Source organism: Rhinatrema bivittatum, chromosome 3 (assembly GCF_901001135.1).
Source record: "Rhinatrema bivittatum chromosome 3, aRhiBiv1.1, whole genome shotgun sequence".
NCBI classification, from domain to species: Eukaryota; Metazoa; Chordata; class Amphibia; order Gymnophiona; family Rhinatrematidae; genus Rhinatrema; species Rhinatrema bivittatum.
The window spans coordinates 120278529-120294202 of record NC_042617.1 but is presented as its reverse complement, the minus strand read 5'-3'; the positions used below and the strand labels follow the sequence as shown (position 1 = coordinate 120294202).

The following is a 15674-nucleotide window of genomic DNA, read 5'->3' as shown; positions in this document are numbered from 1 at the left end:
GGGTGGTTGGGGTTCTCTGAAAATACACATAAAGCCAACAGCTATAGAGAAAAGCTTTTATTAAATGCTATAAAATAATATAAATCTTAGATATTAAATAAGGTACCTTATGGAGAGGCAGAGTGCCATGCAAGGCATCAAAATGCCCTCTCAAATGATTTTACTGATAAAGCATTATATAGAATTTACAGTTGTATATTTCCGACCCCTAAACTAGGGGTCGGAGATATACAACATAATTGTCAAAATGTCCACGATTGGCTTTCTGTTGTAAACAATCTGAATGGCTGTATGGTAACTTGTCTCATTCTCAAATGGGCTGATACTATACCATGTGCTGGCTGCAGCACACTGTTAACCCATGATTGGATGCGCATTTTGGACATGCGTCCATATCCCCCAAAGCAAAACGGGGTTTAGCATGTCCAAAATGCGCATCCTATTGTGTGTAGGTAATAGTGCTCATCACGTGCAAATGCATGTTGATGAGGCTATTATCGATTTTTCCCTCCATGCAAAAAAAAAAAAAAGTGAGCCAGAGGCACAGATTTTTAATCTAAAAAATTAATGCCATGTTAGGAAAAACGGATGCTCTAAAATGGAGTGTGTGTTCCTAAGTGGCTGACAGCCACCTCTCCTAGGAGCCCGCTGCCAAGGAGGTGCTAGGGGCGCACAATTTCCCCAGCACTTTCTTTGTACCACAGTAGCCCGTTTGCATGTAGCAATAGGTGCCCCGGAGAGGTGGATCGGTGTGCGTTAGGGGAGCAGGCGATTAATGCGTACTGATATTGCATTGGCCCGAAAGTTAGTTGACCCTTGACATGTATGCAAATGTTTTTTTTAATTTTGCGACATTAGCCTTGTGTCTGTTTTTAAGTGTGGTTTTTTTTTTTTTTTTTTTATAATTTTAGATGGAATGTCAACTGGCCTTGTCTTTGTAGATATGTTTCATGACCCTGTGGACCAGTTCTTTTTTTTTTTTCATTTAATGTTTATTGAATTATAGCATTTACAAAAGAAATGATATAAAACAGGAATACAAGCAATGACTCCAAAATTATACCTTTACATAATTTAACAAATTGATATAGCCCACGTCTAGGAGGAGAAGATAAATATTGTCTTACTGTGCGTCTTAATTTCTTTTACAACCTATCCCCTTACAATTATTGATTACTTTGAGATTTATCCCTGAGAAAACGTTCCAAGTGTACAGGGTTCAAGAAAACAAATTTATTATTTTGAAACATTATTTGGCATTTACAAGGAAATTTTAAGAAGAAACTGGCCCCTATATCCAGAGCCAGTTTCTTCAAAGACAAAAATTGTTTCCCACAAGCCTGTGTGGCTCGGGAAACATCTGGAAAGACTTGTATCTTTTGCCCACAGAAATTATGAACCTTATTTTGAAAATATTTTGTAAAGAACAAGTCTTTCTCTCTTTTTATGGAAAAAGAAATTAACAAAGTTGCTCTTGAATTAATTCTATCCATGGAGTCTTCTAAAAAAGTAGAGAATCATGGACTCTGCAATATATCAACTCCCCCCTCTTGCACTTGCAATCTTTTTACTCTTAGGTAAATAATACATTTTAGAAATTATAGGGATTTTCTCTATTTCAAAGCACAAAATTTCAACTGCATATTTTTTATACAATTCATCAGCTGATATCAACCTTGAGATTGGGAAATTCAATAACCTGAGATTATAGGATCTCAATTCATTCTCCATTAATTCTAACTTATTATGCAGTATCAAATTGTCTTTAATGGATGATTAGTAAATAATCTTCAGGCTATTAATATAAGGGCTCAAATTTGCTACTCCTTGTTCTACTTTCAGTCCTGCTATATAATTCCTCAAGGTTTGCTCTAGTTTCTACAGAAAAAGCATGTATATTAGATATGGATCTAGACATTTTCTTATCTATTTTTGCAGATAGTTTCCAAACATCCAATAACGTTACATTTTCTGGTTCTTCATTATATTCCTCCCCTTCACTACCCACTCAGGAATTAATGATGGTAACTGGACTTTAGTATTACTAGCAGTTGCCTCGCCACACAATGTTATTATATGAGAACGTGTATTCGCCTCTGGAGTCTCCCCATTTCCTTTAGGGTTTGGGGTATCTCTCACAGAAGGTCCTACTACCAAGTCAGCTATTTGTATACCATACAATACTGGTTGTAAGGGTGGTTGTGTGGACCTGGGACTAAGGGATACTTCCAGAATGGAGTCTCCCTCTAGGTTTTCCTTTGCAATGGACTCTGACAAATGGACTATGTGTGAGTCCATTGGTCCAATTTTTCAAGACTAAGAGGCTATTGGAGAGGAGGTATTTTTACATTTTCTTTTCCTATCCTTAATTTTCTTACCTAGGGGCACGCCCCTTTGGCATGTGGCTTCGGCTGCATGCCGCAGGGCCCTTGTTTTATGCTGTCCTGGGGCTCCTGCTGATGATATCACTCGAGGTCCGACCCCTCGATCTGGGCCTCCCCTCTCCACGACCAGGAAAAGTTCTTTTTTTTCCTCTCAATTTGCTTTAAAAAAGCAAAACTGGAATCAGGCAGCTCCCAGCACTTGAACCTCTCTCCTCTCCTCGTTTCAAGCGCCGCAGGGCCCTTGTTTTATGCTGTCCCGGGGCTCCTGTGGTCCAGTTCTTTCTGCACTTTTATCTAACTTAGTGTCCAGCTGTCTAGAAAAACAAAATCATGTCATGGTCCGGTGTTGTACTTTATTGAAGGCTACCTATGGTAAAAGATTAAAAACTTAGGAAAAGAGGAATAATGACTTCTTATGTGACATGTCAAAAAGTTTCACTTCGACTATGGACCTATGAACACCCACATCAGGGTGAAGCACTAGCTGTTTTATGAGGTACAGAGTTTGGGAGTACTTGTGGACACTGCCTTAACTATGACTTCTCATATTCGACAATTGTCGAAGGTATGTCTTCAATTAAAAAAAAAATGTTGTGGCCTTTTTGCCCATTGTTACCTGTATCTTTATTTAGCACTGTAGTACAGTTTCTTGTTCTGCGCCTTGTAGCTATTGCACAGCATTGGTATTGGGCCTAGCAAACAAATTATTGAAAATATCTCAATTACTACAGAATGATACAGCTCATATTTGGTATGGATTGTTGATAAGAGCATGTAAGTCCTGCCCTGAAGCAACTACATTGGTTACCTATAAGAAGCAGGATTAAGTTTTTTTTAGGATGCTGGTCATAGCTAACAGCTTATTAAATTCAGACGATCCTTGTCTTTTAAGGGGTATGCTTAAGTGGTACACTCCTGTGTGAGCCCTCCAGTTGTCTGGAACAAATCTGTTACAGGTCCCGTTTGGGTATTACAAGTTCGTTTGAACTTTGCAAGGCTTTTTCCATGGCTGTATCAACAGTGAAGTACTTTTCTGGTGTAACTAAGGAATGAGTCTGATTTAGGAGCCTTTAGAAAGCTGCTGAAAACACTCTTGTTCAGAGAGGCATATGATTAAGGGTTGTCACTGTTATCACTGTATTTTATTATGTTTTATGAATGAATTATATTGTTTTATAATCCATATTAAATTTTATGTTTATGAATGTTTTTTATATGTGAGCCACACTGGACTGATTTGTATTATGGAAGTTGCATAATATAAGATTTTTTTTAAATTATATACTATAACTATGGCCGCCTGGACATACAGGGTTGGCCAAGAGGTCCTTATCTACAGTCGGCTATTAAGTTACTGTGCATTCAAGTTGTATGGAACAGTATTGAAAAAGAAGAAATGCAACATTGTTGTAACTGTAAAATAAGACAATATTCACATAGATATGGATCTTTGTTTTCAGTCTTTATTTTGCCTGGGAATTTGTGATAGAGCATAAAAAGAAATTGGTAGAAAAATGACACTAATTTTTCTCCTGTGTTATATCAGTCACTTTTCCACTGAAGTTTTTGTTATAACATTGAAATTCCCAGGCAAAATAAAAACTGAAATTGAAGGTCCCTACAAATAGAGTGGGAGCATACAATTATTTTCCAACAAATTTATATACACAAAATATTCAGTGTAAAAGGTCCCCCAAAAATCTTGAAAGCAGCAACTTACATTTGACAACACAAACCAGTTTCAGTTCTTCTACATGCATATTTATGGGAAATGGATTTAAAAGGGTTCCTGAGCAGATATCTGTTTCAGTTTGCATTTGATATTTCTTTTGTATAAAAGCTGCAATTATAAAAATTGCTTGTGGAATTGAAAGATAAAAGGAATGCATTAATAGACTTTGTTAGCAGATAACCTCATAAACCTGTTCATGAAACTACCAAGCCTGGATTTGCCAATAGGCACACTATGCCTAGGGCAGCAAATGTCGTGGGGGATGGGGAGGGAGGGCAACAGGCTGGCTGACTCCCACTCAGCAGAGGAGGGTAGGGATGAGGCTGGAAGAGACAAAGAAACAGCTCTATCCCCTATTCCAGCCTCTCCTCCCCCCACGCAGGGAACAGGACAAGAGGGGTGAGGCCAGAGCACATGGCCAGGAGTAAATAAAAGCCATTCTACTCCTTAATCCAGTTCCTCTCTTTCTGTCATTCAGAGACACCAAGGGGCGGATGCAATAACGTACACTTAGCACAGCACACTGTATAACCTGCAGTTGGACGCGGGTTGTTTAGGCGCTAATTTAATCCTCTTATGCAACAAGGGGATTAGCGCCTCTAAAAAGCTCGTCCAACGTGGAGTGAAACTAATAGCGCCCATCACAGGCAAATGCATATGAATGGGCCTGTTAGCTATTCACACCCAATGCAAGAAAAAAAATGTGCGTCTAGGACACACATTTTTGCGATCAGAAATTAACACCTGCCTGGTGCAGGCATTAATTGCTGAACGCTTCTTAAACTAGTGCAGAAAAGCAGAAAAAACTATTTTTCTGTATTGCTTCCTACATAATATCGTTGCGATTATTAAAGAGGAAAAATCTTTAATAAACTAAAAAAAAAAAAAAACCACTGGCAGTCGGGTGCAGGAAACTGACGCTCAATTGACAAGCGTCCGTTTCCTGAACCCCTGGCTATGCGGACGGCTGATGCTCTCGGCCTTCCGTGATCAAGGAAGTGCCCCTAGCGCCTCCTTGATAATGGAAGCCCTAACTTAAATATTGCATGGCACCCCCAGGAAGGGGGCGCCTGGGGCGCATTAGGAAAGCGGGTGCTGACTGTTCAGCGCCCACTTTCTGTGCATAAATATTGCATCGGCCCCAAAAGAAGGTGTGAGCATGGAGCAGTTTGTAATTTCCAAATGAATGTTGTATCCTTGAGTTTGTTGTATTTCTTGAGCATTGTTTAGTTTGTAGGCAAGGGGGTAAGAGATATTTGTTCTGTAGAAGCAGAAGTGTAATACAAACCACTTTTATTTTTAAATGCTATAGCAATGGGTTTTCTTGGAGTGGCTAGTACGAGCTTGAGCTGTGTAAAAGGTTTACATCGGGGGTAATCCTTTACTTCTTTCAAATCAACAGGCCGATACAGTAAAGTGCGGCTGCGGTTACCCTGCTTCTAACCCACTTCCTACTCACAATTTGGCCGCGTTAGTCCAACCCGTGATTCACTATCCCTTTTTTAACCCATCCTTACCGCTTCTTTAAATCAACGGGTAACCCTTTCCGCCCTAGGCATGTATATGAGATGTAAACGATCGGATTAGCTATTCCCTCCGATCCAGTAACGTGCACCCCGATTATCGCCTTTTTAACCTGTAGTTTTGCTGTGCGTTTAACCTGCTAATTTGCCTCCTACCCTTACCCCTGCGTTAGTGTGGAGCGTCAGGCAAGCCCCGGTCAAAATCGACTCCACATGTTATTAAAGCAAATGTGAATAAAGTGCAACAAAAGTAAACTTACTGCCTTCACATGAGCACACGCCATGCATGACGTCACTGCGTTCGGTCCTGCACTTTCGCTGTCCTGAGCGCCCAAATTGCACGTACAGGCGTGCGTTCATCCACCTTCGCCGGCGGGGGCTGCTGGAAGCAGCTTTTGCCGCCTGCTGCCCCCGGGAGGCAGGGGAGCCGCGGTGCGCGCCTCGGGAGGAGGGAAGAGAGGACTGTTTGTCATTCACATGCAGTAAGTTTACTTTTGTTGCACTTTATTCACATTTGCTTTAATAACATGTCGAGTTGATTTTTGCCGTGCGCCTTGCTTCGGGAGGGGGGGAGAGAGGACTGGCGATGACCGAGCGTAGGAGAACCATCCACTTCCTGGTACCTGTCATTTCAAATGACATTTGAAATGACAGGTATCAGTGCACCCAGAATACTGTATACCGCTTCATGGACGCGCTTTGGACGCGGTATGTGATCCGAACTGTGCGTGCGGCAAACGAGGGTGCGCCCGGCACTGCCACACTCTTTCTAATGCGTCCTTACTGTATCGGCCTGCAAGTTTGGTTTTTGAAGCAGTAGTGCTGTCTGTAGCCATCAGAGTTTCATCAATTTCCATTTATTGTACTCTTATACTTCTTTAGTTGGTCTTTTTTTTTTTTCTTTCTAAACCGGTTTATTATAGTTGTAATTTAAAGAAATGTATCTTATTTTGGACACATCTAAAACAAGAACACCATCTCAGGTTTCTGGTAACAGTTAATATGGGCTGCCTCACTTCTTGGATATAGTTGGCCTTTAGACAGCCGATGCTCAATATGTAGGACTAAAACTAACAATAACATTTCATAGGATTCTTATATGAATTTAATATTTTTACTTTGATATTAACTTCCTTTCAGTTTAATTTTTATTAATGTCCGTATATCGAAACCATGTATGAGTTGAATAAACAGTGTGTGTTTCCTTTTTCTTGTGGTCACACTTCTTCTTCCCAGCTGTTTGTGTTTCAGCAATCCATTATTGCTTTACATAATAATGTATGCAGCTGTCTGGCTTAGAAGGAAATTGCCAGTTGTAGAGTTTGGTTTAGTAAAGCTTTTCTCTGATTCTGAGTCCTGTGGGAGAGGGGGGAAGCTCGATGATTCTAGCCCTTCAGACTGAGCTATAGTCTGTTTAAAAGAAAGCTTAGGGACTACGCTGTCCAATATCACCAGCACAGGAGTCTTCCCAAAAGGAGAGTGCGTCTTACTGTAGGCTTAGGAGAACTTAGACTGTCCATAGGCATTTCTCATGTTCCGTTCCTCCACACAAACGTAATCACCCACTTAACGTAGAAACAAATTCTGGGAGCACCTGGAATAGGGAATAAAAAATGAGTGGGTCCACTTTAGTAAGGACCTTACAAGAAATGGCAGAGGCGCGCATTCTGAGAAGACTCCATAGTGAGGGGTTTAAATTGGGAAATAACCATGGGTGGGGAAGCCCAGAGGATCGAGAAATGTGAACGGGAAGCAAACTGGATATCATTGTTACATCTTCGTACAAATAATGTAGCAAACGATTAGTAAAGTTTTCAAATGTGTTGCAATCTAGCTGAATCTGTGACAGTCATAGAAATGAAGGGAAGGAGATGGCATTGCCTTTACTAGGAAATAGAATTCATGTTGAAAGATTTGGTGCAGGGAAAGTGGTTTTGGTGATTGGGGATGTGTCTGGGAGGATAAGAATGGTTTACATCCATCCAGCTGTAAACCTTAGCTCTCATTTCAAATCCATCTTAGACCAGCGTTTAAACTCTACAAGGAGTGGTACAACCTGTCTGTAAGCAAAAACAGTTGAAGTAAAAAAGGATAATCCCTGAAGGGATAAAAGCCCAAAACTGGGCAATAAAATATAGGAGAAAGCAAGGGAAAGTAATTGCTCGCTCTCCTCTAAAGTAGTTAAGGGGGGGGGGGAATAAGAAACTAGGCAGAAGTATCAGGAAAAACAAAGGGGGACAGGAAGGTTAAGCAAGTAAAGGCTGAATGAGAAAATGGCTTAATAAAAGGGGAGAACACGTTTTGTTTTTTATGTAAGAAAGATGCAAAACCAGAGGGGAGCAAGTAAGGTAAAGGGAGAAAATGGGATTTGCTAAGAGAAGTCCTGTTTTTGTTCAGTATTTACAGAAGAGGAAGGTGAATGGAGCAGAGGCAGGACATGGCATTAATATTGTATAATTTGTCTTCCAGTTGTTTCCTTTTTGAAAATTGTTGGGTACTTGTTTTTCATGCAGTGAATCCTTCAAGTACCTGATGGCCTTTTGTTTGTGTTGAATTAATAATTATAAAACAATTACAAATCCATTTACAGAGGAAGAATTACTTTAAGCATGTAAATGAGTGACTAAAACCATGAGATCCAATTATATATGTAGAACCTTAATTTTTGTTTTTTTCTCCTGGAAATTTCACCCCCCCCCTGGAAATTTTAACCCCCCCCCCCAAAAAAAACCCAAACAAAACTGGAGAAAGTCAGTGAGGGAAAAGATTCTGGGTAAATATTGTAGATTATTTTGTTTGAAAGAAAATCAGGACAGTAAAACAAAAGAATTATGCACTCTTGTCAAAAGTAAAGTGAAATCCGGCAGGGGGATGTTAGAATTCTAGAGCAGTGGGTCCCAAACTTTTTATGAGAAGGGCCTCACCATTTCAAAATCATTGACAGAAAACCTGAGAGAGTATTCTAATTATTGGGAATTAATTCTCTTAATTCCCAATAACCAAGTTTTGAACTTCATGACTGTCAACTTCAGTCTCGACACAGTCAATACCAGCAATTATATTCACTTTTCCTCAAAATATATTGTATTTAAATTATACTCTCCTTGCTCTTTGTAAGTTGTTATTATTATTTATTTTTCTCCCAAGTTCAATTCTCCTTGTTCTTTGTAAGACATTATTCTATATACTGTCAATTTAATTATTGTAATGTAAACCGAAGTGATTAGTAACATTGTTACCAGAACTTCGGTATATAAAACTGTTAAATAAAATAAATAAATAATAAAATAAATAAGGAGGTAGGTCTCTGAAATAACCACCTAGCAGAGGTAGTTGCATCACTGCTGTGATAGAATTCTAGCATGCTTGGAATAGATATGAAGACAGTGGTAGGGAGAATGTAGGGAAGTTGCAGTATTTTAACAACCCTCTTTTACTTCCTGGAGATAAGAGAGAGAAGGAGAGAAGAAAAAGGGGCAGGTAAAAAGCAATGACACTGCAGGCCATGGGGTAGCTGGGTTGGAACTAGCAGGTTAGAACTCTCCAGATAATGTTAGCAGGTACTGTTCAACAAGGTCACTAGAAAGTAGATAGATAGTTGGGTCTCAGTCTCACTAGTTTAATTTATTAAAACATTTCGTGGTAAGACATGGAGAAAAGCTGGATGTTGGATTAAGTATGGCAGAGGTGGAAAAATTCTCAACACCCATGCGACTAAACTTTTAATTTTGGCACCTGTGGTAATCATTCAGCTATCGCCTGGTGGAATGTCAGTTAAGAACATAAGAACATGCCATACTGGGTCAGACCAAGGGTCCATCAAGCCCAGTATCTTGTTTCCAACAGTGGCCAACCCAAGACACAAGTACCCAAACATTGGATAAATCACAAGCTTCTATTGCTTATTTATTACCGTATTACCAGTTTATGGATTTTTTCCTCTAGGAACTTATCCAAACCTTTTATAAACCCAGTTACACTGACTGCTGTAACCACATCCTCTGGCAACGAATTGCAGAGCTTAACTGTGCACTGAGTGAAAAAGAATTTTCTTTGATTTGTTTTAAATGAGCTACTTGTTAACTTCATGGATTGCCCCTGGTCCTTCTATTATCTGAGAGTAAATAACCAATTTACATTAACTTGTTCAAGTCCTTTCATGATTTTGAATACCTCTACCATATCCCCCCTCAGTCATCTCCAAACTGAACAGCCCTAACTTCTTTAGCCTTACCTCATAGGGCAGCTGTTCCATAGTCCCTTATTTTGGTCGCCCTTTTCTGCACTTTCTCCAGTGCAGCTATCCTTTTTGAGACAGTGTCCAGAATTGCACACAGTACTCAAGGTGCAGAGGCATTATAACATCCTCCATTTTATTTGCCATTCCCTTCCTAATAATTCCTAACATTCTGTTTGTGGATATCTGAAACCTAGACCTGTTTATGGCACCCCAGGAGTTATCTACCCCTGTTCCATATCTATCCTGCAGAACGTCATCATAAGGATCATGACCATCCATATGAGTAAATAGCAGGCTCTGCCTTAGTATATGGGCATCATAGTAGACCCAGGAAATCTGGTCACCACAGCTGTCACCAGGCTGGTGTATATTTGTGCTTTGATTTATATATGTGCATATATTAGCCTCTGTGTTTTCAGAGTGACTAACTGCATATAGTTATACTACTTAATGCTGTAAGAAGTGGTACGGAAGTACAGAATAGAGATGCACATATCAGTGTCCTGAACCAATGAGGTCTCCCTAACCATCAGGCAGATCACTATCTGAAAATGTTTCTTCTCTCAGAGGTGAACCATGTTTGCAGCCGGCACACTTGTTTTGTAGTCTAACCTGACTTCCAGGTAAAAACTCTGTGGCGGTGGGGAGGGGAAGCCCAAGGTGTTCTTGTCATCGCATAGCAGTTTTCTTTTCCTTGCAGCAAAGTCTTTCTTGTTTGTAGTTACCTTGCGGCACCACGGTCTTTTTGTAGATAAAACAAAAGCCTAGCGTCTGCACAGATTTGGAACTTAAGGAAAATTTCTGCTGGAGTTTGGTGAATAAAGATAATGGCGTCCTATGCTAGCTGCCAGTCCCCTTCCTCCACCTCCTTTTCTGGCCATGTAGAGCGTAAGAGGTACATCCTGGTGGAGTGCCAGCTATAGGAACTGGGAGGAGCAGCTGTGGCCTAGTGGAAGTTGGAAGGTGAGGTTAGGGAAGCAAGGCCTTGGAGGTGAAGGATGTGGACAACAAACAAGGGGAAAGATGTAAAAGACTGGGGGAGGAACAAGAAAAGCAAGTATGCTCATTTATCCAGAATGGCAGAGAACAAAAACTGGCTTGGATTAAAAAATGATATCCTATAAGCAGTCAAGCTTCTTCAGCTGACTGCTGGAATGTACCCTTGCAGTTTAGACCAAAATAACTGGGCAGACTAGATGGGCCAGTTAATCTTTACTGTCACCTACTGTGTTACTGTGTGATAAATGTATGGGGTTTAGATAAACATGGTCCTAGCAATGCCACCGTTCAATAGATTCAGTGTTAGAAATGGGTAAATATTATTTAAAGTTTTTTTGTTTTTTCAAAATCTCTTCCTATGTCTTGAAGTATCTAGATTGGGAGAATACAGGAAGTAAATTATCTATAGATTTTATAGAGAAGTTGTGTTTTTGCTAAAGGGTGATTATAGATTCCTGTGACAATTTGGAGGTCTTTTATTACTTAGTGTAGAAATATTTAATACTTTCTTTTTGTAAGTAACTATAAATGTACAGTGCTACACTTTTCTGTCTTTCAAAAAAAAAAAAAAAAAAAGGGGGTCCATGGGAAGCATCCAAATAGAAGTTTTAGGGGAGAAACTTTTTAAACTTTAAATTCTGCTTGGCTGTCCTACTGCATATTTGTACTTCTACAGCTTAGTAGAAGAAGTGATGCATGGATTCTTTGACATTACAAGACATGTCCCTTTAAGACAGAAATCGCCCCATATTGCTGAGCCTTGTGTTGCTCTTGTAAACAGGATGACCACAGAAAATTTCAAATATGGGTTTACATGCCTAATATTTCATACTTATGAATAAACATTTTAAATATGGGGAAATCATATGTGTGTAAGGTACTAGGTATGTTTCCCAAATTGGAACATTCTTTGCAGTTCATCTTTTTTAAATTGAATTTTCAATTAAACATATCAAGACAAAAATTTCTTGAATAGAAATAAGCATATCAGAGATGAACAGGAAGGAAATTGTAAAATCATTCAAATACACCTCTCCCCAAATATATAATCCTACTATCTCTATTATAACTACTGTAATATAGGACACAGCATGAGGAGCATCATCACAGTATGAGAGGAATTAAGGTAAATACTTAAGAAAAGTGGACTATGGTACTGTAATACACCAAGAACCACAAATCACAATCTTCAGCTGTCTCTTGAAATTAGCATTTTTAATCGCTTTTTAGATAAAAACTATCGCCCAAAATGATGTACAAAAGATAAAAATTATATAGCAATTTGCTCCAATAACACCCTAAAATAATCAATTAAAACTCAATGATAGTACATAGACAGCACAAACAAAAACAGTGCAGCTCATCAATGTACTTTATCTCCACCCACTTTTTACCTTAAGAACACATTCTGCCCCAAAAAATCATATTTTATCTCAGAACCATAGGAGCAATGTCATTCTCCTGGTTGCCATAAACCAAGTTTTTAATTTCTTCTAAAATTTTGTTAAACCTGTCTATTCCCTCACTTCCAGGGGTAAACTATTCCACAAACTTGGAATGACAGTAGAAAACGATCTGCTACCCAAACAGGAATGTTTGAATTTTTTCACTGGCGGAAGTCGCAAATACCATCTTCCTACAGAACGTAGATTTCTTTTGGCTGTGTGCCGTTCCAGAGAATCCTTCAATGAAGGAGAACCAGAAGCATTCAAAATTGTAAATGCCAAAACCAAGATCTTAAACCTACATCTGTCTACAATAGGTAGCCAATGCAACTCCAACAACAACAAAGGTCTGGCCAGAGTTCTCCAAGATTTTCCCCAAAACATTTGGGCAGCAGTGTTTTTTCAACAAGTTGTAATTTTTGGATCCGTTTTCCCATAATCCCAAATATATTGCATTATAGTAATCCAGCTGTGAAGTGCTGTCCACTCCAAACATGGTCTTGATTGCCCTAATTTCAATTTAAAATAAATGTGCCACCTGTGAAATTTCTTTTTCCAAGGAAAGTTGAGAATCCAGGATCACCCTCAGAGACTTTACCTGATCTTTTGGAATTAACTCTATGCCCTTTAAATTTGGGACAGCCAGGATACTACCTATCCCAATTTTCAACAACTCAGTCTTTTCTGAATTGAGAACCAACTTGTTCTCAAAAAAACAATTAAGTGACTGCTTGTAAACACAAATTCAGTCTATTGCAATTCATTTTGTCTTTCTTGTTGCATATAAAAACATCTTATGGGCTTCCCCTTTCTGTTTGTGAACTGCCTTCACCCTCTGAGTTTAGAGAAATTGCCCCGTCATGATGCCACAGGTTTGCAAGATCCTTGTGTTAATCTTGCAAGCAAACTACCAGTGGAAGTAGGGAAGCCATGTGGTCCAGAAAAAAAAATGTTCTTCCAGTTTCTTTAAAACAAGTTTCCCTTGAAGCATTACACATCCAGGTGAATAATCCCCTACTAGGTACTAGTTTGTACTGCCGCTTTAAAAAAAAAAAGTCCATTAGCTTGGTACATCCTGCCATACTAGTACAACACTGGAAATCCAATGTTAAAGATTTGACTCTGCTTTCTTATAGGTTTTGGGTATATTGTGTGCTATTGATCAACTGTCCCTAATAAGGAATCTTGGTTTTTGATCTAAAATTCACTTTGCAGGCATGTTTCTGTAGTCATTCCTTGTGACCTGGTGATGGCACTGGTACAGCTAAAGAAATTAGAAATTTGGAAAGCCAGGTCACTTAAAATACTAAGGAAACAAAAATAGGTTCTGCTTGCAGTGCTGTTGCTTCACTATGATCAACAAATTGCTGCTAAACTGATTTTTCATTCAAATGTATATTTATTTTTAAATATTGTGCTTTTAGGTTTTAGCAAAGCAATGTCCGGAGGAGGCATGGCTCAGTTTCAAGAAGTAATCCGTCAAGAGCTGGAATACTCCATGAAAATGGATGTAGAAAAAATACTTGCTACAGCACCTCATAATGAATTGGAGGTAGGAACTATAAAATATTCTTTTGGTTTGAAATGAGATCCAGGAGATCCAGGAGATTAGCTGACTCTTTTTTTTTTGTTTTGTTTTTTTTCTCTAATCTTGGAGCTTCAGAAAATAAAACTAAAAACAAGCCATGTTTATGTTCTGCAGTTCATCTGTTTTAGCACAGAATTTTTTTTGCATAGCATTTTCCTGGTTCTGCCTTAACTTCTTTACAAATTAAGTTGTATTGGTGGCATGGAGATCCAGGTATGTATTGTGATTGTGTATAGTTATCTTTAATTTAGTCCTTCTAGCTAGAAATGCTAAATTATGCTTTTAACAAATTTCTAAGGGGCATGTGTAGAGTAAGGATTGAGCTTCTTGTAAATGTATGTGTAAGGGATGTTTAACAGAGGAGCCTCATTAAAAGATGGACAGGCCAGTATAATATGACCTTTTCCAAGACATTTTTAGTCCCTGAGGGCCAGAAGTACTTGGAGAATGACAGCAGAAGATTATTTCCACTCTGTTAACTGTCACCTTTGCACTTTCCTCCTCCTCCTCTCTAGGGCTGATAGAGTTGCCTAGTAACCGAGGACATGTGTAGATAATCATAATCTGAATATCTTCCTTCTTTCTGTGTTATACATTCCCTTCAACCTGCTTCTGTGTGATGATCCTATTAAGCACTTTTCTTTTATGTTAAGCTCTATTCCGGTGACAGTTTTTTTTTCAAAGTGATAGATCCGCTAATAGGTTATGGGCCCAGAGACAAATGCCCAACAGTAATCTGACCCTTAAGTCTTTTGGAGAGAGAGAGGGAAGCTGATTTCCACTTTCAGACCATGGCTAGTGACTTGGATTTTAAATCCTGCATAGCCAAGCTGAATTGCCAGCTGTGGAAGTTTAAGATAGAAATGCTCCCATGCAAAGATGATTTGTGGGACGTGATCAGTACAGATAGACCTGGAAAAAAGGTATAGGCAAGCCAAAGCCGCAGTCGGTCATCTTGTGAAAGTCGCTCATCCACATAGAAGCCAGAGGTATGTGGACTGCATTACAAAGACTGCATGAGCAGGCTAATTTAAATAGTAAACTGTACTTGCCATTCAAACAGTATAGGATGAGACTACAAAAGTGCCAGGGAATTGAAGAGCTGCAGGAGGATGGGAAAGAAGATCAGACAGCCACATTGTAGCATTATTCTTGTGCAACCTCCCTGAATCATATGATCAGTGTCCTAGAAGCCAGAACAGAAACTGAACTAAAGAGACTCGTTTGTTAAAGAAACTTGACTGAATATAATCACAAGATAGACAAGGTTGGGCAGAGACACTAGGAAACTGGAGGCAGCTCTAAAAAATGAAGGAAAAGAACCCAGTGTGTGTTCTCTGTAAGAAACCTGGCAATACTCAACTTGGGAAGTTAAGTAATGCAAAAGGGTGACAGGGGCAGCAAAGGAGATGGCTAAAGCAGTGAAACTAAAAGCAAAATTACTGAGAAGCGATGGAGAGGTTGTTTCAGATTTACAAAGGCAGCTCATCAGGCTGGTTCATTGACTTGGCAGATAGCCAAATATCCAATCACAAGGGATTTTTCATGGAAACGGACTACAGTCCAAAAGGCATTTTTTTCCTTGCAGTCAAGAAAGGCATGGCTATAGAGGGGGAACCAAAGTGTGGTTGAATTGCACTACAATTGCCGGAAGCAGGCACAAGATCCCTAATAAAAAAAAAAAAAAAAAAAAAAAAAATGCTGTATGTGCCAGACTAAAGTGAACCCTATTCTCCATGAGGTTCCTAACTAGAAATGGCCTC

The 15674-nt window shown here is 39.2% G+C and overlaps 1 protein-coding gene across 2 annotated transcripts in view; it reads left to right on the top strand.

Annotated features, from left to right (window-relative positions):
• The window catches only part of UGP2 (UDP-glucose pyrophosphorylase 2), a 100577-nt gene that overhangs the window by 24849 nt on the left and 60054 nt on the right, over positions 1-15674 (top strand). For both annotated transcript variants that reach the window (XM_029593662.1, XM_029593661.1), the window contains exon 2: positions 13748-13875. In XM_029593662.1, the coding sequence (XP_029449522.1) occupies positions 13762-13875 (114 nt within the window). In that variant the 5' untranslated portion in view covers positions 13748-13761. The remainder of the gene's footprint in view (positions 1-13747; positions 13876-15674) is intronic.